This window comes from Falco cherrug, chromosome 1, assembly GCF_023634085.1.
Source record: "Falco cherrug isolate bFalChe1 chromosome 1, bFalChe1.pri, whole genome shotgun sequence".
Taxonomy (NCBI): Eukaryota; Metazoa; Chordata; class Aves; order Falconiformes; family Falconidae; genus Falco; species Falco cherrug.
The window spans coordinates 99,368,195-99,394,172 of record NC_073697.1 but is presented as its reverse complement, the minus strand read 5'-3'; the positions used below and the strand labels follow the sequence as shown (position 1 = coordinate 99,394,172).

Below are 25,978 nucleotides of genomic sequence, written 5' to 3'. Positions count from 1 at the left end.
ACCTGGAAAGCATTTCCCCTTCCCTTCAGGAAGGGGCAGAAAACCTTGGCTTTACAGAATTTACAGATTTCAGTAGAAAGGAATGATCTATCTTTCCTTCTGCATCTCCTTCTGGAAATAAGAAAGTGAAATTTGATATTTGACTTGCACAGCCTGACAGTAAGTAGCTGTAGTTTACAAAATGTAGGAGCTTTATGCTGTGTTTGATTGCTGGCTCAGGCATGCTTTAAAGAGGACTGGGAAAAAACTCCTAGAAATGCAAATCTCAGTAACCACCAGCAGCTGAGCTGCACACAAAGTACGTTCAGACAGTTGCAGAATCTGCAAATTCCCAAGTGAATCCAGACACTGATTATGTCTGTCACAGCAATCATATTTCACTAACGCTCCTCCTCTGGAGATGCACAGCAGCCGGTTACCCGTCAGCCGTCCATCGAGGCAGTCCTCTGCTGCCAGCAACGGCCCCTCACTGCAGCCAGCCCCGCGGCAATGCTGCCGCTGCAGTACAAAGAGCAGCACCTAACCGGCTTCTTGAGTCTCCTGGGCTTCGAGCCCGCAGTTTCTCCTTATAATGGGAATTTCTGCATTCTAATGTTTCCCCCCAGCACACAGGAACTCAAGCCACATACGCACATGGAGACATCCAAGTGCAGCAGCCAGTGGCCATAGAAACGAACAGTCAGTAGCAAGAGGGCATTGAGCCCTACCCAGTTCTGCATCTATTCCTTCCAGAAATAGCTGCTTCTGGAGGGGAGGTGGGGGGAAACCCCTTCAAAGCCAGGCCAAGAATGACTGCTGCAAGCTGTTGGGCATCCTGAGTCAACACGAGGTCTGTCAATCTGTCCTCAGCTCTCCCCCGTGACCCACCGCCCTCCCTGTGGTCACACGCCCCGAGAAAAGGGGCAGCAGGAAACAGACACGAGTCGTTCAGCTGCACCCTCATGCCAGCCCTGGGAAGAGCTCAGGGGTGCACACAATCCTCCTCACCCAGCGCCTTCTGCCCATTCCTGCCTAGTGAAGAGGGTGCTGCATCTCTAACAACAGGCGCAGTGCAGCCCCGAGCGTGCCGGACAGCCAGCACGCAGGAGCTGCCAGCACCCAGTGGCTTTCTGGCAACTTCATCCTTCCCAAAAGCTCTGTGCTAGCAATGCACTTTCACACAAGCATTAATTTTATTATGGTTAGTTTATGATTTTGCCTTACTGCCCTGCTATTTTTGAATGTGGGGCTGTAATAGAAGGCGTCTGACGGCCCAGGAGAGAGGGGAGCTATTACACTGCTGCGTCCCTGCGGTATCAGTGGTCTCTGCAAGTCATGATGCAAGCACAGCCGACATGAGGGCTTGGACTCTAAACCCGAGGGGTCCACAGCTTTTCTTTCCCTTTCCATTTCTGCTCGTCAGCCCTCACAGCTTCAAAAAACTCCCTCAAGTAGTACTTTTCCAGATGAAATGCTTTGGAAGGAAAACAGGTCCTTTCAAACAGTCATCAAAAAGGGCCACTCCAACCTGTCCTGAGACATCACCCACGGTGAGCTCTACCTCTGCACTCTGCCTTACAGAAGGTGTAACACAACAGTTCTGCACACCTGGGGAGCAGCTAGCAATTAAGAGGAGATTAAGAGGAATAGGGACACAGGAGACTAGAGCCACAGGCATCGAAAGCTTTCGCTTTTACTTTTAGACTCCAGTCTTCCCTCTGACCCTGCCAGAGCTCATCGGTTGCGTTTCCCTTGTCTAAATCACAGCTTATGATGAGGCATCAACACACGTTACGTGGGTTATTGGATGGCTTTCAGAAAGTCAGGTTACCTAGTGTTAAAAACAAATTAGTAACTTCAAAAATATAGTACAGACATAACATTCTGCATATCCGTTTATTAAAAATAGATAGATTTGCAGTGCAAGACAACTGACATGCACTAGCTATCCTACAAACCCCAACAGAGGCCAGACACAAACTGCTTTTGCCCTGAGGCAGTGAAGCGAACTCTTGGTCTTCCATCTGCCTTACAGCGGCACGGACATACCCATACGAGCCAAAACTCTGCATGGGAGCCAACATCTGACTCGACCCTCAGTGTCACCTGGCCAGTTTCTTGCAGCAAAGACAGGGTCAGACCAAGTATTCAGCCGTCATGCCTTGAAGCCTACCATCAAGGAACCAGGCCAATGAATTTGGCAAAGGAATTCGTGACTTCTGCAATTTATGATTTGAAGGCCATGGCTTCTCTGGCATCCTTAGGTTCTTGAAAGACAAATTACCTTGTAGTACTATTCCCAAGATGTAATAATGTCTTGCATTGATCTTGTAACAGGCAGTCTAAGAGACTGAATTCACCACCTATTTTTCCTGGGAGGTGATCACAGGACACACATTTTACGTTCAGCATCAAGTTCAACTCAGCAAGTTACACTAAAGGTTAACTTCACCCTCCAAGTGAAACCTTGCCTTGCAACCCTGCTCCACTCTAACTCACACATACAAAGTATTTATATATGAAGACACAGCAATTCATTAGAGTTTATTTTCTATCTGGACTTTAAATAATTACTGAATCTGATCTTCTGCCCCCCACCATCCCTCCCTCAAAGCATCAGTTTGAGTTATCCTGTTTTGAGAACTCTGTTAGCTGGAAGAAAAATAACTCTTCTATCAGAAATCCTGTACTAGCATAACCGCAGGCCTTAGTCCTCTCTGAAGAAAAACTCAGAGGCTGCAAGCTTCTGATGCTCAGAGCCAGCTTCTGTGATGGGCAAAGGACAATGAGCAAGATAATGTAACCCCAGCCTTCCCTCTTAACACGGTCTGTCACTCTTCCTCCTGCACATCACGAGTTCCTTGGCTGCTGGCTTAGGGAACTTCTCTTTGTAGAACTCCCAGACCTTTCATGGGCACTGTGCAAAGACTGGAACCAAGACCAGCAGCCCAAGATACCAGATCTTCCTCTGCAAGTTAACAACAACGTGCACTCACATTTTAGTAACAGAAAGTACAGAATAAGTCACAAGAAGGTGAGGCGACTGCCGGTGCAGTACAGGGCTCTAACCCCTCAACCACACCTCATCAAGCAGCAAGGAAAGAAAGTCAACATTCTGCTCCACCGTAGCCTGGCGGGCTTAGAGTGTGAATTCCTCTCACCCCTGTTCAGAAACAGTGACCCCCGAGCAGGACAGCACACCTTCATTTCCAGACAGGAGTGGTTGAATTCTAACAGCCTGCAGCTGGCTCTGAGAGCAAGCAAGGAAGAGATAAGCCTGTGGCCCCACCATCCTAAGAGTGTTTTATTTCCACCTCTGTGAGTGAATTAAGGGGGTCTTGGTTGGTGCTAGTGCTAATGGAGCTGCCCAAAGGTAGGCTCCCCAGGGCACGCACGTTGCTATGGTCCCCCTAGCCACCAGTCCCTGCAGTCGCCCCTTGTTCAACCGAGCTGCGCAGCATCCCCCGCCACCTCGGGAGGCATGGTGACACTGTGCTGCGACCTCGGGACTGTAAAGGCACCATTCAGTGATGTCCACCCAGCCACCGGTGGCACGGCTGAAGCACAGGTAGGTATATCCACATCAGCTTCACTCTGGTACAGGAGACAACTGTTAAAAGAAAATCTATTTTGAATTAAGAAATTGAAAATGCTGAAGCTGCTAACTGGCAGGCCTCAGCACTTGAACAGCCCTAATCCAAGGCTGGTTTAAAACCCAGTCAAGTTAATCAGTGGGAGAACAGAGAAACAATAGATGGTCAATTGTATACACAGGTGCTCTCAGAAACACAGGTGTTTCTAGAAAAATTAGTATATGTGAATAGGAATTGCTTGTTCAAAGTGTGCTTGAAGGATTGTGTGAGTTAAAGCAGGCAGAAAGAAGATCAAGATCCAAGGAGGAGCATGGAACCAAGGCAAAGACTGGAACTGAATCGATGAATCACCTGGGACAGTCAGGTGATGGATTCGCAGAACTGACAGGACCAAAGGGAACTTCTAAAAACTTTGGACATTGACCAACGATTTGGTAAGTGTATATAAGCTGTGCTGTATCCCTTTGTTCTCAGCCATCCACTGAGGTGGTGGCCCAGCTCTGAGCTGCGATTAAAACAAACCTTGTGGTACCCACGTCTGTGTGAATTTTTCCTTTAACACACCGTTGCAAGCAGAGCGGCAGCACAGGCTTCATCAGGATTCTCAACTTGAGCACATTGCCAGGGCCTGCAGCAGGCCAAGACAGCCCACGCTGAAATCTGCTCTGCTTCATCTTCGCAGAGAAATGACAGACTACCAAGCTGTGCTGCTATTTCCTCTTTAACTACATCCAAACAGGCTCAGAGCTGAACTCCTGCGCTCGCCTCCATCAGAAGAGAGGCAACTGCCCCTCTAGACGGTCCTGCCTACCTTCCACCCCTGCATGTCCCTTCGGTTGTCACCCTTTTCCAGATGGCATCCTACTGACCACAGTGACCATCTGCAAAGCGCCACAGGAACCAAAGAATGCACGGAAAGAAAGACCGAGTCCCTCATGATTTCTAGTTTCCTGAATCAACTGTACTTTTAAGTCTGCTAATTCTTTCAGAAACAATCTCACAGAATTAGCTCATCTGAATTTCTTGACCAGCCACTGCAGCTGGTCGAAAAATCCAAACCATCACTTAACTGTGATTGGAAGCATTGACATGGCACTAGAGGCGGCTATTTCACGGTGCCCATCGCAGTATCTTGCTATGCACCAGTCTTCTTGCCCGTCTGCTTAGCCCAGAACCACACGTACGTTCAACAATACCCCAAGGCATCTCTCCAAGATGCAAGAGGTATGCCAGCTACTTCTGCTCCGCTCTTTCTCTGGGCACAAGTATCACAAAGAGCCTGAACCTTTCCCCACGTTGTGACTGCAAAGAGCAGATGACCTGTCCGGCCATACAGACCGTGCTCGGTACGATACGGTGCCTGTAGCAGAAGCTGCACAGACTCCCTCTGAGGGAGAGAAAAACATTGAAAGTATTCAGTCCACCTGAGCAGCTGACATGACTCCCTGCTCAGCCGACAAAATTTCCCTTCTCCAGGCTCAGGGGGGGAGGACAGACCCGAGCGCTCCAGCCAGACCCTCCGCAGCTTCCTCCTGGCTTCACAGGTGATGCAGCCCAGCAGAAGCTGCCGGTACAAACGTTTTCGCTCCCACAGCCTCCGACCCCAGCGCAGCCTCTGAGGGCAGCAGTGTCCCGTACAAAGCAGTGCTTTTCACCTTCCCTGCCAGCTTTCCGTATGGTCGGAGGTAAAACAATTACCTCATTACAGCCGCACACCGAATTCCCTTCTGGTGGAATTCACATCAGCATTACTGCAACTTTATAACATTTGCATTATAAAAATGTCTGCAAAGGAGGCCAAGAAAAACAGCTTTTTGTTCAGAGGAAGCTCTGTGGTCAAGATGATGTCATCAGAAAGCGCCAAATTAATTTCCTGTGGTTACATCCTACAGGAAATCCAGGCAGCTCAGCTTTCTTGCTAAACCAAGTAGTCATTTGTTGTCAATAACTGTTAATTATGTGCCCAGATGTGTCAAACTAAGAACAATCACGATTAGCCTTCATTCCCTGGATTCCTCCCAGATCGATGGTTGGGATCTGTTTAGATCAGCAGCCTGCAGCCTGTGACATGCACCAGCACCCGCGTCCCGGGGCCAGCTCGGGGCTCTGGGGCGCGGGGGCTGCTGTGCTCACACCACGCACCAGCACGGTGATGGTGACCTGCCGGCTCCTTCAGCCCCCTCCCCGCAAAGGGGCTCTGCTGCTTAAACACCACACAGCAGAAGCAGCTAGGGAGGTTAGACTCCTAGCAGGAACAGAGACCCTTAATCAAGAAAACTATAAAAACGATGAGTAACAGCTTTTCTGCTCTGCGTGAACAGAAACAAGGAAATCAGGAGTGATTCAGGAGGTTTTCCAGCTGGTAAAATCACCGTGAGGATGCCTAGCAGGTCCTCGCCCAGTCACAGTCCTTCCACAACCTACGGAAAGATTCACCTCTGCAAGGCTCACTTGGATTTAACTCATAAAATTAACGCTTCAGTAAAGCACTTAGCTACTTCAAATGGATTTTTCAATGACTTATCAGTGGGAAATTGATCTCCCCCAGTCATCAGATCTCCCCAGACTGGTATTTACATGAGGTCACACCTGCCCTGCTGCCTCCAGCCACTCCACCTGCTGTGCAACCCACCCCTCCGCCTTCCCATGAGCAGCACAGGGGAATCCACTGCGGGGCAGGAGGAAGAGCTTTTGCATCTGTAACTTGCACTAAAATTATGATCCTGTCCTCACAGTGAACTTTCAGTAGAAACCTCTTGGGACAGACTCTTCGTTCCATGCAGCACGCTTCCCTGGACTGGCGGGGAGCCCAGCATAACTTCTCAAAAGCTGAATGGTGAATGGTCAAGCCAAATCAGATCTAGTCCAAGCAACCCCTACACTTTACACAATGTTGTATTTTCAGGTTTGCACGGATTCTTTTTCTTTTCCCTACTTTATTTTACGTGAACGCTGGGGACAGGGAGCTAGCTCATTACTTGTCCAGAAAAGGCACAACAGAGGATGCACCCTAACAGAGCTCCAGTTGGTAGCACCTGCATCACAGGGTACAGCAGAGCGGGTGACAGCCAGGGCTGAGCTGCAGAGGTGTTGTACCGACACCTGCTCAGCAGCAGCTCCCACCCTCGGACCCCAGAGCCTGTGCGCTGTGGGCAGAACAGACGGAAAGGGTAAGGGAGGCGGAATGACTTGCCCAAAGCCACACGGACTAGAGACAGGGGGAGGCCAAAGGACAAACCAAGCACCCTGCCACTTGCACTCACAGACTGTATCTACTGTACCAACAATTTCCTTAACACAGTAAGTGAACGGCTGGGAAAAGAAATCGCGTCGCTTCCAAACTCTCAGGATAACATGGGGCAGACAGACAAGGCTTCTTGACATGTTCACATCTCTCCAGAAAACCATGCAGTGCTGACTCCCAATTCAGTCCATTGAATAAGCTTCCTACCTCTCTGTCCTTGAGTTTCATGGCGAGCACCAGCTGATGTCTGTGGTTAGTAAGGGCCTCCCGGTAATTTCCTTTGGAGAAGAATGCGGAGCCCAGATTTCCATGAGCTCGGCATTCTCCCGTCTGGTCACCTGAGTCACATGCAAACAAAACAAAGGTTAGCTAACAAAGGCATTGCTGGAAGCATCCAGCAGAAGCACTGGGACACACTATACAAGCAATGCTCCAGTATGAGAACCAGCATCAGCACAAACTCATCTTTATGTTTAATACACAGCCAAAACTCCTCTTTGCTGGACTTCAGAAACCTCTACAATAGCCATCAACCTTATTTTTAGAATTGTTTTAACTTCTTTGGCCTAACACTTGGCAATTTCCCATTCTCCCATGTTTATTCCTTGGCTGACATCAGCAATTTGTTTGTGAAAGTCAATGGGCCAGGATTAAAACAAGCAAAGAGCATGCGAGCTTTCTCCAGGAAGCAATTCCACAGCACAGCTCAGCTCAGACACAAAGCACATCCACTCCTGTCTTCAAGACCGTAGTCCCTATACTTTCAGAGAACTCTCCTAGCTAGAGCCCTCAGTCACTATCTTCTCCACTTCTGCAAGGTCATGCCTTACTGCCTCACACTCTGTCTCCTCTCCCAGCGCGCCCCAAAACCCTGAAAATCTCAGTGTCGTGCAAGGTATACGAAACACGAGAGGGATTTTCCAATCTGCTTATTTTTAGACCCTCTTGTTCATCCATTGTCTCACTCCCGATTTGTTCCTTCCCTGGCTCACTGCCTCAGAAACTCAGACTGAGAACCTTTTTCCATCAAATTCTTGAAAAAAACAGATTGCTTCATTTGAGACTCGTTTAAGGTTTGGAGCCCAAGTCTACACAGAGGATAAGACCAGTTCCCGCACACGACACCATAAAATTACAGGACCCTGTAAAACCTTGGCACGTTCACTGATCATCTGCCCCTGCAGGTACACAGGAAAACAGGGCTGCACAAGCCTGTCAGTTTGCACATTTCAGAAATTTCAGATTTGGGTTAGCAGCTTATGAAATCCCACAGAAACCTGAGCGTTCTGGAGGGATGTTGACCATTAACACAGCTATTAATTGGTTCCATCTGAACCAATCCAGCACTCAAGCAAGTGAAATGAGGACCCTTACCTAAAGTCTTGGCTACATCCAAGTCCTGCTGCATGTATCCAGTGCTTTTCTCCGTATTCCCGAGGGACCAGTACGCACTGCTCAGTGCCGAGAACACTGATCCCCGCAGCTTTAGGCTGCAAGTGCCGATCTTCAGGGCAGCCTCTAGCACCACCACCGAGGCTCCATGGTGGCCCGCAGTCAGGAGTTCCTGGCCAATCACCGACACCACAACAAAGGGGCTCTTGTCCAGCTTCATCTTCTGCAGTTGTTGATAGGTGGGCTCCAGGGACTCTGAGACACAAAGCCAAAAGCAGAAGTTATTTACATCTAGACATCACCTTCACAACTCATCTTCCTTCTCTGGTAACCAAATGACAGGCGAGTTAAGGACCAGAGTGTCCAAATCAAACCAAGATTTATTACAGAGCTCAAATGCACCATCTAATACCTACTACATCAAGACAGATCAACTAGGAAGCTTCTGTTTTCCTTGCAGAAAGCACTTCAGGAAGACAGCACAAGCATGCTGAGTAGTCTCATAGTGAGCTCTGAAAACTGGCCTAATGGCAGAAGGAATAGAGAAAACATGTGTAGGGTTTTGTAGGGAACTGGAAATGGGCCGCCAGCAGTGTGTAAGAGCACTGCAGTTTCTGCTTCTTCAGCACAAACTGCAGAATCTGTGCCTGTCCAGACGCCACAGCACACAATGTACTCCAAGAGAGGTGACGGAAACCGCAGCAAGAAGCTCCCCCTTATTCTGCAGGAGGTGGTACTCCTGCAGAATGACAGCACTGGACCTGCCAGACTACTTATAACTGGTCTAACTGCCTCCATCATTCAGATGATAAAACATCTTGGCCACGTGTTTCAGTCATGACATCAATATAACAGGACTCCAGAATCTCCTGACCAAGTGTCATTTCTTGATTAGATGTTCTCATCCAAATCAACACTACCACAGCAACCTCAGAAAGCCACTTGTTCCCCGTTTTCATCACTTCTGCCTCTCTACGATCAGCAAGTATATGAACAACAAAAGAGGATTTCAACGCTTCTTTGAAGATGCAACCAGTGTGAACATGATGCCTGTTACTGACATCCGAGTAGATCCTGGGATTAAAGGCAGACCTAAGAGGACAGAAATAGTTGCTGTAACGTGCCACCAGTTATGTTTATCACTGCAAGAGCAGGTATGAACTCAGTTCTTGTCCTAAGGGGCTTACGACCCCAGCCAGGCAATCCAGGCAAACATAGGGAGAGAGGGGTACAGACAATGAGAAAGGACAAAAAAGGAAAACACAAGGGAAGTACTCCTGGCAACCCTGAAGTCCAGTACGAAAGGGAGAACCAGCATGGTAACAGAAGGGCAGACATGGAGCTCACTACTGCTCTTGTGTAATTGCAAATGGTAAGGCAAGAAACACAGCCACAGCTGGGTGAAAGATGCAGCAACAGTGATTCAGTTATTGGAGAAGGGAGTTTCATCTTCACCTCTACTTACTGTGGACCCGTGCTCCCCAAATCCCTCACTGACTGCGCTTAGTGATCTGTAGCGCGCCAATGACACTTACAGCCTTCTTCCCTGCACAGTTGCTCCTCTTCTTTCTCTGAATGCAAGTATCCTGGAAGCTACCACTCACATCAGCCTATCATGGCTTCAAGCAATCTGTTATCCTGGTGGAATCAAGCCACAAAGGACTGGCTTTACACCACAGAGAGTACCCGGGGAGGGGGCCAGAACATCAGACTCTGAATAGTCATTACAGTGGTACAGCATACACACACTCTCAAACTAAAACTAGTACTTTATAAGCAAGGCTGATCTAAACTCTGCCAAAGCGGTCAGTGGGAGGGTAACAACTGGAAGGCAGCAACACTGAGAAGCACAGCAGGGAGCAGCAGCACAAGTGCACAGCCGCAGTGCAACAGGCCAGCCAGATCAGCCAGCCAGACTTGGGGATGCTTACACAGAAATACTGTATCACCTGCATTCTAAGCAGCAGCCACAGCACCGCTGGGTATCAAATGAAATTACCTTCACAAGGTAACTGCTATATAGGACAGAAACTTCCAGATGAATTAATTTTAAAGGATGAAGAAAAACAGTGTAAAAAATGAAACCTACAGGGACATTTTTTCATTTCAGCGCTTCTTGGCCCCTAAGCCCTGGGGCCCCCAGCAGCATCTGCTGAGGATGAGAACTGCTGTGTTCCCTCCCGGGTAATGCCATTAGGACACCGCAACACAAAGCTTGCTAAAGAAGGAGAGCAACAGAGAAACAGAGCAGAGACTACCTCCTTCGTCTAGAGCAGAAAATCCTGGAAATGGGGACGTTATGAAAGAGGCAAAATGTTGTACAGCTAATATGGCTTCAAGGTCTGTGTGATTTCAACACTGTTTCTGAATATAAGTGAATGAGCAGAGTAGACTTTTCTGCTTTCTGGAACAGTGTTTTGAGAGATGTTAGTACCAGGCAAAAGCTGCTGACGTGCTCTTCTGGGCAAACACTGGCCTGGAGCACTTAAGACTCCCTGTTCCTGATGGTCCAGCACCAGAGCAGTGTGGGAAGTTGTTCCAAGTAATAATAAAGCCAGGGCCTCAGCAGCGCACACCTCTCTGTCTGCACTGATAACTGACAAGAGACAAACGAGCAAGGTCTTCATTGGAACTGCTGCACAACACCAGTCTGATTCATCTCCAGCACCTCTCGAGCTGGGTATCACCACCCTGCAGTTCCACTGAATCAGGAGAATAGTTTTTTGTTTGTGCTCCAACTTTGGGGTCCTTTCTCAGCACCTGTTGACTCAGCACGGAAGCCAAATCCTGAAATCTTTCCCTTCAAGGCCTCCAGCTTCTCCCCCCTGTCAGATGCTGACAGAGTCACCCACGGAGTGAAACTACTGCTCCTAAGTATCTCAGCAGCAGGTCACCATCCTCAGGAGGACCTCCTGGTGCTTACCTCGCATGGGAGATTTCATGGCGGCCTCGACCATGCCAACCAGAAGCTGAAGGCTCTTGGGATCCTGAGCCAGTCCCGACGCGAACGCTGCCAGTGCATCTGCATGACGTCCGAGATACTGCAGGGCTACACCCTGTCGGAAGTATGCCTGCAAAGCCAAAGGGAAGAAGAGATGCCAGTTACTGACTTGGTACAAGTCACAAATCAGGAATCCGGCCGTGACCTTGTGTTGGTGGGTGCTGGGCTACACGCTCACACCCTGGCTGCTCCGGTCACACTGGCTATCATCAAAAGACTCCCAACACCACAGTCTGGTTTGTGACTGCCACCCAGTCGCTATCCCTTGGGCGAGATGGCTTTCTCAACTTTTGCAAGGCCTCAACTGTTCTGGAGACCAGGGATGGTAATTACCATGAAGGCAAAGCTTTCCCCTGGGACTTGGCCAATTACTTATTCTTAATTACTTATAATCAAATGCTCATTCTCAAGACCTCCACTGCTGCTCTCTCGGCTCCCACAGCACACAAATAACTTGCTTCCTTTCCCATCAGCTCTTGCCAATGAGTCCAATATAAACACCCAGTGCCAGGGGAGACCAAAATGCACGGAAAGCTCAAGGTGCAATGAAACACAATGCAAAGATCCAGGCAGGAGCCAAACCTTCTTTCTCCACACTCATCCCCTAACGTGGACACCACTCAGCACTGTCCCACCTGTCGGGTACACCATACACACACACACATAGAGATATATATATGCACTTCTTCAATTGAGGCAAAACACTTGTAACTTTGAACATGTTTAGAAAAGCATTTTTCTTTGTGTTTTCCTTTCCAAGGAAACCATTCACAGGCATGTACAACACCTTCAAAGTAACTTAAATCTCTTGTCACCATGTATTTCCATTTCCACATCAGCAACAACACCGGCACGCAGCTGCAAAGCATTCCCAAAGAAAGCTCCCGCATCTCCCTGAACGGGAATACCAGGAACCGACACAGAACGCAAGAAAAGCAGAAACATGTTTGCTCACACATGAAGCAATGGCAAAGCCCCAGCTCAAAGGGCACCCAGAACTTACTTAGGAGCTACTGAGTAAGAGATCAAAGAAACTATAATCCCATCTTCACTCAAAGTACTCGCGTATATTTGTAGTCCATACATCTGGACATTATGTTATAAAAAGCTTTTGAATCTTCAAGCACCTTTGATGCCCATTGTTCAGGTTTTATCTTCACGTCCAGCTAGTACCACTCTGACAAAAACTTTGCTGCACTTTCGGTTCATTCAAAGCTACTTTGACAGCACAAATAAAGCTGTCAGAACAGAAGATAAAACATTATTTGTATTTCTTAAAAAGTGCTTTAAGAACATACTACTGGTCCTTCAGACGGGGTCCTAATACCGCTTTCAAGGACAAGACCTCACCACTATTTCTCTCCATCTGTAATAGAAACCTGTCCTGAAGACACATTAAGTATACATCTGTGGAAGTCTTTTTACTTAAACAGGATAAATCTCCAATTAATACCCAAACTGGTATTTCATTAGAGCTTTCAGACACTTTTGGAATCCAATCCAGGGAGGCAGAGATTAAGTAAAATCAGAAATGACATGAGAAATTTATAGACATGAATATTTAATCTCTTTTCCATTAGTAAGCCTTGATTGTAGAACCACTTTTAATGAATTCGATGAAAGCAAAATTCTTTTCATTAACCTTTAGTATAAATGTGTTCTTATTGAACCAAACAAGCTACTGTACTGGAAACCCAATTCAACGTTAATTAGATTACTAGCATGAAGCTTTAAATCAAAGAAAATACAAAGATCTAACAACGAGCAGTGGCCATCAAGCATGAGCTCTCCCAGCAGTGAAAAAGCTGTCACCTAAATCACGGCATACACTTTTAAGTCCTTTTTTCCCCCCGATTTATCATTTAACTACTTTCTTTGCCACCTGATGACAGAGGCAGTCTGAGGCAGCGTGTCTCTGACGGGGACCTTTCCAGCCCACAAGGCTGGTCCAGGACAAACGTGCCTGCCTGATTCGTTATCAAGGATGAGGGCACGGACACGCAGCAGCCAGCAATGGAGGCATCCCCGACACCTCGCGCTTCGCAGGAAGGCAGCAGCCTGCCATCCCCCGCCTCGAAACGTGCTACCAGGGCAGGTGGTCCAACAGGGAACACGCAGCTTCCTTGCCACTGCAGCAGGTCAGCTAACCCAGAAACCCCAACCCACTTCGCCACAGGGTTTCAAGGAAAAGGCAGGAGGGAGACGGGTGCTACGGGCAATGCAGACAGGCCTCCCACAGCCGGCAGGAATATCACAGCATCCGGTCCCAAGGTTTAGGAGGGACCCCACAGTGCGATCCTCTCTCGCAACCTGTCCTATACGCACAACGGTTGTAGGACAAGAAGTAACACACTCCTCAGGTATAGGTACAGCAACAACTAGTTCTCATGTCTCCCGGGAAGGAAAACAGCCCCTGCGAGGAAAACTGAGCTAAACCACACGAGGTGAAGCCTCTGCCCTGCTTCCAGTTCTCATACGGAAATCCAAGGGCACGTCCATTCCCAGCAGGAGAACACACACCGCAGGTGCAACATCACAAAAAGTGGAAGATAAAAAAAAGGAAAAAGGAAAGAAAAAAACCCAAGTCTGGCCACGGGTCTCGGAGCACCCCGCAAAGCAGCGCTGCCCAAGAACCCCAGTGCCTCCAGTGCAGGAGGACCCTGCCCAGCGGGGATGCACCGTGGCCGTGGGGGACACTGGCCTCTGCACTGCCTGGCCACCGCTGCCCCGAGCAGCAGCATCCTCACCCCCGAGCAGGCGCCGCCGGTTCCAGGTGACAGCAGCAAACAAGGCAGGGATGAGATTCACAAACAGCATGCAATTCAGTACCGCACATTTCCAGCGGCCTTTCTGGAATGTGTTTTTATCCCCTCCCCACATCTATTCCTGGAACTCCCCCCCACCCTGGAAACCGCTTAATTTGAATAGAAACACAGCATTCAGAGCTCAAAAGAAAAACCTATTAATCATAACTGAAAGAAAGATTTTGGCTGGTTTTTCTCCTGCAAAAAACCCTTCCTTCCTTTCTCCTCCAGTTTCCAGCATATACACAACCCGCCCCACACACTGTGTTCCACGGAGACCTTTAACAAAACAAATAAGAAGCATTTACATCACCTATTTCCTCCCCAAGAGGCATTCACAAGTTAGTTTAGCATTGGAACGAAGACACCATATCAAGGGGAAAAAATCTACAAAGAGGAAACGGTGAGAATCACCCTTTGGAAGAGGAGAGGAAAAGGAAAGGACAGGAGCCAGCAGCTGCAGCTGAAGGAATGAGACAAGGAGCAGCTTTCCAGTCCCGACAGTCTTCCCACGGCTCAGAAAACTTTACATTTTTAATCACATTATGCAAAGATAGAAAAATACTCACTCTATGGTAAAAGTTACATGAATTTTCCAGTGATCCCAGGTAAGAAAAACTTAGTGATTCCTTTTAAGAAGATTAAAGCAACAAGAGAATGATGCTTTGCTAAAGACAAGACAAAAGAACAGCAGGTGTTTTCCAGCCCATGGCTCTTTGCATCCTCAATGTAGCTGGAACCACCTTTTTCATTTTTTCCCAATCTCTGCATCATACTTTCCAGGAACAAGGTACTGTGCAAAAAAAAGTCTCAGCTGAAATCTGGCACTACATCTCCTTTCCTTTTTATCCATCAAACCACTGAAAGCACTGTTCATATTCTGAAAGCAAAAAAAAGTTCTTCTAATTAATCAACTTGAAAAATATATTTGGCACTTGAGGCTTCAAAGCCATGCAGAAAGCTGGCCCTTAACAGGCTGCAAGTCCAAGTACAGAATGGCAGCAACGCGACGTCGCATCATCCCCGGCACAGGACCCATCCAAAAGGTAACACGTCTTCCCGCTTCACCCAGATTTTGCCCTCCCCCTCCCATTTTTTCCGATTTGCCTTTTTGCCCCCTGCTTTCCAGAACCTGCCATGTTTTCATGGCAGGAATATAGTTTTCAGTGCTTTTCTCTACCCTTAACTTAATTTTACAAAACTCGTATGAACAGATGAAGAGCACGGAAGCCCTCCCTACTTGGACGCTCCAGTTTCACGGAGGTGGCTGATGGCTGGGCTGCAGCAGAGCCCACGTCTGCCTAACCAGGCGTGATACCTCTCTGCAATTCTAAGCACGAGTCCTATTTGTTGTGCTCAATTTATTGACCGGTGTAGTTTCTGTACACGTTAGTATTTTTCATCTGTGTTTATTACAGCCCATTTAATGCCCAAGGAGAATTTCTATCTGTCCTGCCAGGAGTTGCCACTGGACTGACTGCTGCAGTGTCCAGGCAACGCAAATACAAACAGGCTTGTTAGTTTTCTGACCCTCATCATCTGAGATCCCATCTAGGTAACTGTCTAGACCCCAAATATTAGATTTTCATGTGCAATCTGAAACAGGATTAGAATGTAAATGCCATCTTTGAAAGGGCCTGTATCAAGAAGGGTTCTGAAATTTCTGTTAACCCTTTTAATAGCAATGTGCAAGAACTTTCAGGCAGAGCAATAGTAATTGGTTTATAATTAATACAAAACATGCAATGAAGATAAAAATACACCACAAAGAAAGAGCATATACGAATATGAATGGGACCTCTATGTTTCCCAGGATTCTGCTAAACAAAAACAAGCCCCGTAAAGGAAGCCCAGAACAAGTCAATGTTTTTCTTACTGGATAAGTATCAAAATTTAATACAATTTTTCAGACCAGGGATCTAGGCAAATACTCATGCTGCACTGGCATCTGTAGCAGGGTCTGGTACACCTCTTTGGGCTCACATCATTTTGGCCAGTAGAATCCATGGCAATAAATTGTTCAGATTCTTAGCACGTCTCATAGACAACGTCTGCAAGAGTTAGAGGGAAGCAGCAGCTGCAGGAGCTCAGTCCTGTCTTACCACGGTCTCTCGTAAGTCTGAAGCATGAGCTCATGTTTCTGGAATATGATTTACTGCCAGGGTACATGCATTTTTCTAACAGTAGCCCGCATTATAGTCTTTACTGGGCAGGATGGGTATATCGCTTATAAATTTTTTACAACAGCTAGATTACCTGGCACGTAGGAGCCCTCTGAGAGCATCCCATCACTCGGCTGAGCTGGGCAGGCAGCGCCGCGGGAGCCCCGACCTTCTCCCTGAACAGGGTGACCCTTTCAAGAGCTCTACGCACAGACAGCACGTGCACGGCTGCTCCTCTCCGAGCTCTCCAGCAGAGACCCTCCTGGCTGCCCACAAGGAACACAGCGACAAAGGCTATCCCGGCTTCGGGATGTCCATCTGCCGAGGGTCAGGGGATGCCCGGGGGCTCCTGCCCCTCCAGCTGCATCCCCCCCGCAGGTGGTCCCTCGGCAGGTGGTCCCTCGGCCATCGCACAGCGACACTGCTGCCCTCCCGCGCCCACGGCGCTTGGCTGGGGCGCGTCCGAGAATTCTGTCATCAAACTTTACGCTCGGAGACTCATTTACATAACGAATTGCTGGCTGATTTGTAAGTGGATAATGGCGACAGAAGAACGAAACTGGAACGGCATCAGAAGAACTTGGAGCAGAAAATTACTGTCAAACAAACATGGAAAACTTGGAAAAAAGCCTCCGCCTTAGACAAAGGCTCGCATTGTACACAGGGGAGGAAATTCAAAACACCTTTATATTCACGTCAGCTTCAGACCCTGGACAACCAGCTATCTGGGCAGGAAAGGCAAACACATAGAAAAGGCTTTTTCCACAATGCTCCCTTGGTTTGCCAGATCAGGAGATGATGCCAAAAATAGCACGAATAATCTATGATGCATTTAATAGGCCTGTTGTAAGCCTGCAGAACGAATGCCTCCTGGATCCGTGCAGGACCCAGCACCCACCGGCCAGCCCACCCCACCAGCTATGCTGCCCGCCACCCAGCACACCATGTGTGAGGAACGAGGAGGAGGAAAATGTGGGAACAGCCACTACAGCTTCCTGGGGCCAAGCACCAGGTTGAATCTTTCCTCTCCCCTTGTAACTGCTTCAGAGCCAAATTTTAGAGAAAACTACAGGACAAATCTCTGCTGTGGGATTTCAGGAATGTGAGGAGAGGGAAGAATGCGCTTTAATTCAGAACACATGCAGCACATGCATAAATACTGCTTGCTGTCCGTATGAACCGAACTCCCGCTTTCACCAAGCTGAGGTTGCACCCCAGGTGACAATTCCTCACGGTCCCCACGCTCAGCTGGCACCCGAACCACTACCACCGGCCGTCCTACCGAACGAGCAGGAAGCTGACCGACTTGCTGCCGCTGCAGCATAGCTGCCTTATCTTCTACCCATCTCCAAGGTGTCCCTTACAGGAGCTACGCTACTTGGAAATGGAAATTTCCTCTAAGCCCCATTGAGCCGACACAGAAACCCAGGATGGCCCTGTTTTAGCCAAAGAGCATTTAATTATTCTTATTAATTGTGCTTCCACTACCTCCAGTGGGAGACTCTGCATAGATTGCTTCTGCATCTGAATTAAATGGAATCACCAGTACTAAAGAGTCATGTCTCTGCTTAGATGAAGCTAACAGCCCAGCTTTTCACTTAGCTTATTGCTGTTGCTCCATTCTTGCCCATTCCGGGCTCACTCTAGAAAGAGCAGCTACAGCTTAGACCCCCTCTTCAGGGGGCACCCCCACCTGGCACAACAGCGGCTGGTAACAGCCAGTCTCGCTGTCTTCATCAGCTATAGCTCTGAAGCCTCATTTAACAGCAAGAACTCGCCGTGCGTTGGGGGAAGCGCTGCGGACTGGCAGCGGCCAGCCTGTTGATGCCCAAATGCGGCACAGGAGAAGCACAACCAGCCTCCTGCGTTTCAGGTGGACAGGCACAGATGCAAGTACAGCATCTTCTGGAATTCCTCCACAAGTCCACGGCAACAAAATTTTGACCAATTTCTGGTTAAGCAACTGGGTTTAGAAATCGCAGAAGAAAAGATAAGCCACCTTTCACCCCGCTCAGAAGTAACACTGACCTTGGTAAGATATTACTAGAGATTTAACAGATACAGTACTACACTAAATTTAAAATAAATGGATTAGATGACACCTGTAGGCTGCTTCTCGGTGAAGTTCAGGGCAGCGGCAGGACTGTTTTTAACACCGTATTGCCAAGTGCTTTATTTAGTTTCAGCACTGTACTGTGATTTAAATTGTATAAAGGTTTGATATTTAACTACCAGTGTACATCTGCACGCAACTCTCCCAATTCTAACAACGCTGAAAGTGTTGAGAACCTTTGCAGAGCTCAAGAATATACAAACAGATGCTGCTATTTGTTCCTATACCCTTAAAAGCAAAAACAAATGAAAAAGCAGTATAAAGGGAAAAAGGGAGTAATAAAAATCATGTCCTAAACTGGAAGGCATCCACCGCAAGAACTCTTCTTGCTATTCGGCCTGAGCATTCCAGCACAGAGTTTCATTGTCTCACTTCGAATTACTCATCTTAGTAGCAGCTCAGATGACTCCCCCCACGCCACCCCCCCAGCATTTCTCCATTTTGCACGTTGGCAGGCTGTGCAAGTTTAGGTGGATCACACTGCAAACCCCCCACAAAATCCAGAAATGAGACATTAAAGCATCTGGTCAGCCCACAGTGATGAGGCTTGGCATTCACCACCACCCCAGCAGGGGATATTTCAAAGACCCACATTATCTAGCACAGCGCCTGCGGAGCAGCCAGACAGTCCCGACTTCAGGCGACCTGGATTCACAGCTCAGACAACAGGTCTTACCCCAGCGCGCGACCGCTGATTAAACTAACACTGCGCAACAATTTGTAATTGTCACCTTGCAGCGAGACTACAGAAGATTGCCAAAATCCTGACATCTGGACACAAGAATAACTAACGCTTGGTTGTTGTCAGCATCACTCCATCCTTCCCAGGCCAGCAGCCCCAGCAGACGTTACTGGCACACACGCAGGCAAGGTGCAGCACAGGGCAGCCAGCTCTCCGGCCCCCGCAGCGCCCGCTCCAGCAGCACACAAACCACAGGACAACACACTGGAGCGGCACCGATGGGAAAACGCTGGCAAGCGCCTGACAGCAAAGCCTGCTTTTGTTCTCACACCATGCAGATGCCAGACACCCTGCAGGCCAGTGTTTCCTATGCAATGGTACCTAAATTACTAGGAGACAAATTCATTACAGTCCCTGTCACTGCTGAGGTAGTCCTCAGGCTGCCTGGATGGAAGCCATCAACAGACCATCTTCACCAAGAACAGCCAACCGCTTTGCCACCCCATCCCCACTCCCACTGCTCCCTGGCTCCCGTGCTGCACTCCAGGCGGGTCCCGGCAGTTCGGTCTCTCAAAACTACCTCCACACTTTTGGATTTCTCCAAATCCAGGTAGTCTTCCTCTGCCCAGAAGACTGGACCCTTTTGGCTTCACTCTCGGTCTATAAAATCCCTCCGTGTCTTGCATTTATTATCCACAGTACATCAGTCTGTTCTCAGCTGCTGTCCGATTGCTGCCACTCTGAAAACTATTTAGGGCTGTTTTAGAAATGCAACCACTCGTCCTCACTGAAGTAAACCAAGATACAATGAGATTCACCAAAAAGACAGCTGGAAGGCAGAGACAGCAACTCGCACAGCAGCAATCTGGAGCCAGAAAGCACCATCTCCAAATTTGAGTCCAACAACTAATAAAACATTTTTGTTTTCTGTCAGGTTTCTCCTGCTTCGTGATTGCAGCTGTGATCTCCAAACCCGAGCGTGCTTAGGTCTAACAGCTGTAAAGGCTGGCCATTCCACAAAGGATGGAAAGCAGAGGCCTCCATGGGTACAGGCTGCTTAGTCACACCAGGTATTCCAGGACTTTGCCCGTTTACAGAGGCACTTACCCATGCAGAGCACCGAACCTTGCCAGATTTCAGATGGCTAAAAACTGGTAATTACGAAGGGAAAGTACTGAAGTCATTGCAAAGACTAGCTAGTCTAGCAAGATTCAGCCATGATAAAAAGAAAAGCAACTTTGTTCTCAGCTATCAAGAAAATCCTAGAGAGAGAAGCTCCCGTTACAGCGGAATTTCTTTCTGTTCCCTTTCCAGCATTATAGCAGGGGTAACTAAAGTCCCTTCAAAAACCACAGCTACTCACCTGGACTGATTTTAATAACAAATACTTCCGACGAAGGAAACAAAACACACATTTAATGTAATCCCTCCATAGAAATCTTATGCTGGCCATACAGCTGATACTGTAGATAGACTTTCACTCCACTGACAATTAAAAGCCACAGGCAGGGAATACAGTTGCTTCATTTTTATTTATTTTTAAAAAAATGTTTCTAGTAGAGCCTTGGCTTTTCTCTAAATCTCAAACTTGGTATCTGAGAATTCTTGTTTCTCTTTCTGAGTCACTCTGATGGAGCGTACCTGAACTCTGAACGAAGACGCACAACAGTTATTAGTGAATTTGGGCAGCAAGTCCAACTCGTTAGCTCAGCTGGGGCACGCAAAAGTTCCATCTCTCCAGAACAGAAAGAGTGGGAGATACAGGCTCTGCAGGAACAGCCAAGTCTCAGCACAGTACATTTTCCATATATTTCAGTTACCACCGATGAACTTAGGAAGAGGAAAAGCACAACCATAAAACAATGCCTATCTGCCTTAACTCACGGAGAATAACATTCAATTCTGTCTGTGCTTGTTTAATGCCTGAAGTCACACCTAAGCTATTTAACAGGTGAAAATTAGGAAAAACAAGTACCAGAAATAATCACAAGCCACAGCAGAGACAAAGTTCCCTGGGAATTTGCCTTTCAAAGGAAGATCAGCCACGTGTCCCTTACCCTCTTTCTCACATGCTCCATCTAGATTCAAGCCCAACCTCAAAGTCAATTTCAGGTATTTTGATTTCAATTTGAAAAGAAGCAAAGAACTTTTGGCCAGGGGAAGCGACACAGCCAGACGGCACCAAGCGGCACTGCAGAAAGGACCCTGGAGGCTGTGCTCAGCAACGGGCAGCTCTTAACAGGCTCTCAGCAAAACCAGAAACTTTGGCTCCAAAAAAGCCTTCATTATACTGAGCCCATCAAGCACTCTTGAAAATAATGACTTCTGAGCGATAAGTCAATTAGGGACCCGACTACCACCACCTGCTCAGGAACCCCGCCAGGCAGGTGCCTGCCCTGCCCGCAGTGTGACTTGTTTCTCCGCCAGCCGCGGTGGTTGCTGTTACCTGCTGAGCGCGCAGGCTGCACCAGCCACGGCGATGGGCGCACGGAGCGGCGCGGTTCCGTGCTCCAGAAGGCAGCCACTGCCCCGGCACAGCTTCAGCTCTGCCTGGCCTCTCTGGAGCACTCGAAGGGACTTTTCATAACACAGGTCATTTCTGCACCGAGCTCCTATCTCCAGGCATCACTTCCAGCAATGGATTTGTTCAGGATCGTGGTGTTTTGCTTCCATGTAGGTGACGGCACCAGTATAACTTAGTGAAAGTACATTCAGACTGGCAGAGCAGACCTCCCGGGTGAATTATAGCACAGCGTACAGCACAGGTCAGGCAGTGAGACAGATACAAACAATAGGGATTAAAAAGATTAAAACTTGGTAAGGCACTGTGGTATAACCTTACCCAAGCGTTACAAAACAGAAGACTGACTAGATGGGCTGTGGAAAAGCAGCATAATGGATCTCCCCAGCTTTCTAGTTTTCCTTTGTTTGTGACAAAAGGACAGCGCTCAAAATTATTTCAAGGTAGCGAACCACCGGCACAGACCAACCCAGCAGCAGCTCAGCCTCCCCCTCAACTGCACACCAGTCTGGCCACACCACCGAGCAATCAGGTATCTGTCAGTCATCTTACAAACTTAACTCAGGCACATAAAAGATGATCTGTTCAAAGTCAGTTAGTAAGAAAATTAAGCTTGCTAGTTACATACGTTGTGATCAGCTTACAGTTTCAGCACCACAGTTGTGTAGCTTAAATGAACACTGGGAAATCAAATGTCATCTTCCTGAAGCATCCCATCTGGAAAGATGAATCAGATGAGGAGAGGTGACAGCTCAGCATTTCCACAAACCATGCGTTCCCTGATGTCCCCAAAGCGCCTTAAGCAGACTCCTTCCGACCTCCCACCAAGCCGTCCTCCCTCCAAACAATCACTGAAGGAGCACAGGGGACTTCTGGGGTCATCCAGCAAGTTCACTCCTCATTTTCACCTGGAAGTATTTGCTTCAGGATTGTTAAGAGAGAAGTGGATGGATATTAGGTGCAGCAGTCACAGTAGAGTGAAAAGATCCAGCAGAAATCCTCTGAGATTTCACTAAAGCCACCACAGTCCTAAGATTGTATAAAAAGGTGGGGAGGGGGAGGTGTAGAGAATCAGGTCTCTTATCTTTACCACTACTCACAACCTCCACAACTACTGCAAGTCAGATAAAACTTTGATCAGCATCAAACGTAAACAGCAATTTGAATGTCAAAAGAACTAGTGCATTACAGTATTTTAAACAGGCATTTCAGGATTTTAACAGACTGTTTTCCTAACATACAACACACATTCCACTGAAACAACAGCTCTGCATACAAGCAAATATTCCTAGAGGTGCAAGCATGCTGGAACGTGACTCCAGAAATATGCTGGGCTTTGTGGTAAACAAGCCCTGAAACCATTTCCCTAGTGTACACCTCCATGGGTCCCTTCTAAAGACTGCCCTGACCTTCAGCTACATCCCTATCTCAGAACAGAGACAAACGAAGAAGGAAAAAGAAAAAGAATCAGAACAGTACGATCTGCAAGAGTTGTCAAAATAGAAGACAAAAAAAATTAAGATGAAATGCACAGCAGTAAAGGCGCAGGGTAACGGTGACATGCAACGTACCCATGCCCAGGTGCCATGCAGATGGCCCAAACCCCAGAGAGGTGCCTCGTGCTCCGGAGGGACTGCGGCAGAGAAGCCCAGCACACATCTACTGCAGACACTGGCTCCGGCCCCTGGGCTCACAGTCCCCCGTCCTGTCCCAGCCCCGACTGCGCTCGGCCAGTGCTGCCTGCCAAGAAGGACAAAGCTGATGATGGGTGAAAGGGGAAAAATCAAATTTGCAAAAGTACTAAATATATAAATCTCTTTGGCCAAGGTGAACGTGGGAAAAATTCTTCAGGAGGGGCGTCACATTTAGCGAGTTTTGCCAGATCATTACTCTTCTAATGCAAAGGGGAGAAACAGCAACACCATGTTTCCTTATAATGACTCGCCTCCTTTATCACAGATCTCTGAAGCACCAAGTAATATAGTAGTTGCTATGGAAACTGCTGGTTTTATTGAACAGCCCTGAAAGGGTCAAGAGGTACCATCGAACTGGCCAACTGTAAATTATTTTGCTGCTAAACATCTGCTTCATTTCACTTGCCCTACCACTTCTCTGCTTTGTTGTTAGAACACTATTTGGACCGACTCCAGAATAGGTGTCTCATTCTTCAGTGGGGTGCAACAGGTAAGTCCAAAAATAGCCGTTTTCATGCCCTAATACACTGTAAAATCCCTCATACAGGAGCCACACCGAGGGCAGAATGGCTAAGAGACTGTGGACTGCTCCTTCTCCCACACATCAGCACTGACATGAGACAGTGGGAACTAGCCTCGTTGAGGAGTTAGTTTTCACCATGATCCTCAGAGGTTTCAAACTGCTGCTTACAACAGCCATGAAATGAATAACCTACCAGACAGCTCCGCTTGTGCCTTCAGAGAAGGGACGCAACGGAGCAGCAGCAGATGCCCATCCCAGCGCTCCGCCTTGTGGCCCTGAGACGGGGCAGCCTGCCCTGCCAGCACGGCTCCGGGAACACAAACCAGCACACTGCCTGCACTGCACTACCAGAAAACAATGTAAACTACCTTCCTTTATTCATCACAGAAATTAACACCTGAAATTACAAACACCAGTTAGCAGCATGTGTTCCTACAGGAAAGAACAGCAAGAGCACTGGCTGTATTTCCAACTGTGCTATTAACTCACTGGATTGTTTCAGTGTCACAAAAGTGCCTTGCTTCCCCAATTCCTTGTTATCCCCACTTCTTGAACGTGTGTCTACTTTAAACCCAAAAGCATCAGCAAAATTAACGAAGTGCAGGAGCAAGGTTTCCTCTGACAGATGCAAACAGCTTCTCCCGGCTTCTCTTCCATGGCCAGAAAGCTGCTCCAGGCAGCATCACCTGGGAATCCTTATTCCAACATCTTGTACCTTCAAGTCACAACTGTACTTTAAATAACTGGGATGGGCAGAGAGAACATTTTATTGCAGAGCAAACCTGAAGTTCAGAGGCTGCACACTTTCTAATGACAACCATGCCCACGCTCTCTGCCCAGGGTGAGTAAAGGGCACACTGCTCCTTCCCCACACGTTCTCTCCGTTCTTCGTTTGGCTGAAGTTATCCAAGTGATGACGAAGAAAGGAAAAGCTACATCTGTGTAGACAAGTTCTGGTCTTTCTCACATATCCCATGAGCTCCATTACTTCTGTAAAGTCCTGGCTTGGAAGAAAATATTCTAAACTCTGAGGCATTTGGCGTGCCTTGGTATGGAGACTCCAGCCCTTATTCAGACTTTCCAACCCAAGGAACCCCAGGAGAAATGAAGATATTTCTCTGCACATCCATAGGAAACATTTCCCCTTCATCAGGTGGTGAGTTTGTAATATTAATGTTGGTTCTCTTTTCCAAAATTAGCCAGCGTGCACTAAAAGTCCCAGACACCAGAGCACAGCACATACCTTAGCACCGCTTTGCTGGGACATGCTCAGCAGAGGCAGAGCTGGAACCAGCTCTTCACAACAGCCGCTGCCGCAGCCTCAGGCAAGGCTGGTGCCTCTCACAGTGCTGGGGCTTTCCTGCTCCCGGAGGATTAGATCTGGCCTCCTGAGAAAATTATCAGTGGATGGGTCCGTTCAGACCAGGCCGCCATCCCTCAGAGCACACGCTCAAGTTCTTGCGTTACCAGACTCTTATTTAAGGCTTGCAATCACAGCCTCTTCGGGAGGCAGATCCCCCAGCGACCTGCGTGACACCCTTCAGAAAACCTCCCTACGCAATGAAGACTAATGATTTTAACTGTAACGGGAGTCTCACGACTGCTCTGCCCAGCGGAGACAGGAGGTTGCCTGCAGGGCTCAAGGCACGAGGTGTGCCCTGCACACATCCTCTCTGCGATGGCACCGCATCACTCCCAGCCGGCAACGAGCACGGTCAGCCGGCCCCCAAGATGTGCCACAGCGCCAGGGACGGGCTGGAGTACAGGGTGCCGGGCTGGAAGTGTCTGAGAGAAGGGACCAAGTGCACGCTTAGTTCTTTCTAGTAACAAAAGGGCTCTGCACAGAACGAGGGGCCTCACGGCAGGCGGAGGGAGGAGCAAAACATAGGTCAAGTGAGATAAGCCCAGAAGGTGCAGAGGGTGAAGGAAGGGACCGTCTTCTCATAGTTGCTCGTAATGTTAGGACCGTACAGAAACTGCAGATTGTGCAGACACAGCTACAAACACACCCAAACCGAAGAGGAACGTTCATGCATCACTGTTTACTTCCAGCTAGCAGGAGTTCATTACATCGGGACTCTGATGCAGGCAGGTGGCAGAAAAGCTTCCACACATACGGCAGGACTTGGCCAGCAAAGAGAGGTCATGCATGCCCAGAGGCACGGACTCAGGAATGCCGCAGGAGAAAGCCAGGCACTGCCCTCCCCCAGGGACAACGCCAGGCCAGAGAATGGCAAGTCCCAGTTTACTGAGGCTGCTCAACAGCGGAA

The 25,978-nt window shown here is 48.2% G+C and overlaps 1 protein-coding gene across 3 annotated transcripts in view; it reads right to left on the bottom strand.

Annotated features, from left to right (window-relative positions):
- The window catches only part of TTC28 (tetratricopeptide repeat domain 28), a 191,512-nt gene that overhangs the window by 68,243 nt on the left and 97,291 nt on the right, over positions 1–25,978 (bottom strand). For all 3 annotated transcript variants that reach the window (XM_055711387.1, XM_055711377.1, XM_055711391.1), the window contains 3 exons: positions 11,132–11,279; positions 8,191–8,463; positions 7,024–7,154 (listed from right to left, as the gene is read on the bottom strand). In XM_055711387.1, the coding sequence (XP_055567362.1) occupies positions 7,024–7,154; positions 8,191–8,463; positions 11,132–11,279 (552 nt within the window). The remainder of the gene's footprint in view (positions 1–7,023; positions 7,155–8,190; positions 8,464–11,131; positions 11,280–25,978) is intronic.